This window comes from Macrobrachium rosenbergii, chromosome 44 (assembly GCF_040412425.1).
Source record: "Macrobrachium rosenbergii isolate ZJJX-2024 chromosome 44, ASM4041242v1, whole genome shotgun sequence".
Taxonomy (NCBI): Eukaryota; Metazoa; Arthropoda; class Malacostraca; order Decapoda; family Palaemonidae; genus Macrobrachium; species Macrobrachium rosenbergii.
This window is the reverse complement of record NC_089784.1, coordinates 37,813,804-37,816,385: the sequence shown is the minus strand read 5'-3', so window position 1 is coordinate 37,816,385 and position 2,582 is coordinate 37,813,804. Positions and strand designations below refer to the sequence as shown.

Below are 2,582 nucleotides of genomic sequence, written 5' to 3'. Positions count from 1 at the left end.
TTTATGATGTGCGTGCCTCAAATACTTGGTGAAACGATGAGAAATAAGGGTGGAAATTAACTCATTCACGTGAACAGCAACCTTCGAAAGTTCTAACGCTATCTCATGGATTTTTAGGGATTAGCCATAGTAATGATACCACATTTGTTCTCTTATTTAACCTTGTGTTCTTTCGTCTGTAGGCTATATATATATATATATATATATATATATATATATATATATATATATATATATATATATATATATATATATATATATATATATATATGTATATATATGTATGTATGTTACAGTCAACACGCGTAATCAGTCATTACGCGTAATGACTGAAATTTCAGTCATCACGCGTAATGCACTTAGGGACATTTGATCCCCCCAGGAGCTATAGTTCGACAGATCTAAACTGAGAGATTGTTGTTTTCTTTGGGTAAGAACCCTGTTGCCACATCTACCAGTATCCAGTTTTTAATACCTTAACTTTATAAACACGAATCAATAAATGAGTAGTTTAAAGTTTTTAGCATGTTTTGATGTACTTACACGTTCACATATTGTGATTTTAATTTTATTTGTAAATAAGATTAGAAATCGCATTTATAAACGTGACAAATGCTTCGAAAGACGCTGCCACTTTTCTCGTAAGCTTTGACAGGCGATATGAAGGTGGGCCAAGCCTATTAAACCATGAAGTTTATCTCTTAAGCTACACTTTGGATAAGCCCGACCGCCCGGTCTAGCTGAGAACTTAATTACGCGCCAAAAAGAATGACTTCTTCCTTTAGTTTACCGAGAACAATAGTCAGTAGGGAAATTAATTCATTCCTTCAGAAAGTACGCTGTGATACGGTTGATCATGGAAGAGATTCCAAGCGGTCATCTGCCAGGAAAAGCCCGACGAATGGCTTATTACGTTTATAAGTACTTCGTCACAGAAAAACTGAATGGCGGTCCACTTCGTGATGTATCGCAAGCAGTTCTCCGTGCCACTGAGGCAACAAAGTTGAGCGAAGCTACCATTCATCGTTGTTGCAAAGAGGCAAGAGAGTCTGAGGAAAATTATGCAACTCCGCCGTTCAGCAACAAGAAGAAACGGAAAAGGTCAAAACCTGTGACAAACATAGACGATTTTGATAAATGTACTTTGCGGAGAATTGTTCTCAATTTCTATGTCAGAGAAGAAAAACCCAATCTTGATAAAATCCTGTGTGAATTTAAAGAAAATACGTTATTCAGTGGAAGTAAGGAATCTTTGCGCATAATTTTAAAAGAAATGGGTTTTAAATACGGAAGAGTGAACGGAAAACCATTTCTTCTGGAACGGCCTGATGTGGTTAGTGCAAGAACAGCATTTCTAAGGAAAATGAAAATTATTCGAGAGAAGGGGAGTGATTCAGTGATATACATTGACGAAACTTGGGTAAATCAAAACTATACAGTGAATCATTGCTGGATGGATACGAATTCAAAAAAAAGCAACGGGAGTGAAACCGCCTACTGGAAGAGAAAAAGACTCGTCATTCTGCATGCTGGCTCTAAGGAAGGATTTGTACAAAATGCAGACTTAGTGTTTGAATCTAAAAATGATGGTGATTACCACCATCAAATGAATTCTAAAATGTTTGAAGAATGGTTCAAGTATCAACTTCTTCCAAATATACCGCCATCGTCTATCCTTGTTTTGGATAACGCCTCATATCATTCCGTACGAATTGACAAACCTCCGACAATGTTTAGTATTGTCTACAGACAAAAAGACGTTATGAAGGAGTGGCTAAAGAATAAGGGTGCAAATCCAAGTGATAATTTGAACAAGTGTGAATTACTGGAAATGGTCAAATCACTGTCGTATGGAATCAGAAATGATTATGTTATAGACAGAATGGCACGAGACAATGGACATCAAGTGGTTAGGTTACCTCCATATCACTGTGAATACAATCCCATTGAACTGATTTGGGCCCAAGTAAAGACCTATGTGGCAAAAAGAAACAATTTTAAAATGGCTGATCTTAAACCTCTCGTCAAAGAAGCAATTCAGTCAGTGACGGCTGAAAACTGGGCAAATGCAGTTAAACATTCCGAAAATTTGCAAATAGCCGATGCTGCAAAAGATATCTGTATCGATAAATATATTGACTCGTTCGTTATTGAACTAAGGTCATCTGACGACGAAGATTCTTCGTAATGTACATTTTGTATATAATCATATTATTGCAATTCCTGTGGTAATTACTGTAAATAAATTATTTCTCTCCCAATGATGAGTTTATGTGCAACAACCTTATAAAAAGTAAAAATTGTTACATGCATTAGATTTGTGAGTTATAATCAATCTTTTTTTTTACACTATGTTTTCATTTCTGTATGTCATATATTTTTCAGAAGAAAATGTCATAAGAAATGATGCATAGTAATGGCCGATTTTTTTTTTTTTTTACTTTAAATGCAAAACAGTTTTAGATAAAATGCCATGTATTTTATGCAAAACTTGAAAGGTATACATTATAAAAACATAAGAGAATATTACAGCCCTAAAAGTTATAACCAAATAGAATGGAGATCAATGAAATTGTAGTCAA

General features: G+C 34.9%; 1 protein-coding gene across 1 annotated transcript; it reads left to right on the top strand.

Moving 5' to 3' along the window:
- The first annotated feature begins 856 nt into the window (after window positions 1-856).
- Window positions 857-2,188, top strand: LOC136829591 (uncharacterized). Its single transcript, XM_067088438.1, has one exon. It carries the CDS (start codon window positions 857-859, stop codon window positions 2,186-2,188), a length of 1,332 nt encoding a protein of 443 aa, XP_066944539.1.
- The last annotated feature ends 394 nt before the right edge of the window (window positions 2,189-2,582 follow it).

What these genes read in the sequence shown, in the direction of transcription:
- LOC136829591 (XM_067088438.1), top strand. Translation starts at nt 857, where the DNA reads ATGGAAGAGATTCCAAGCGGTCATCTGCCAGGAAAAGCCCGACGAATG.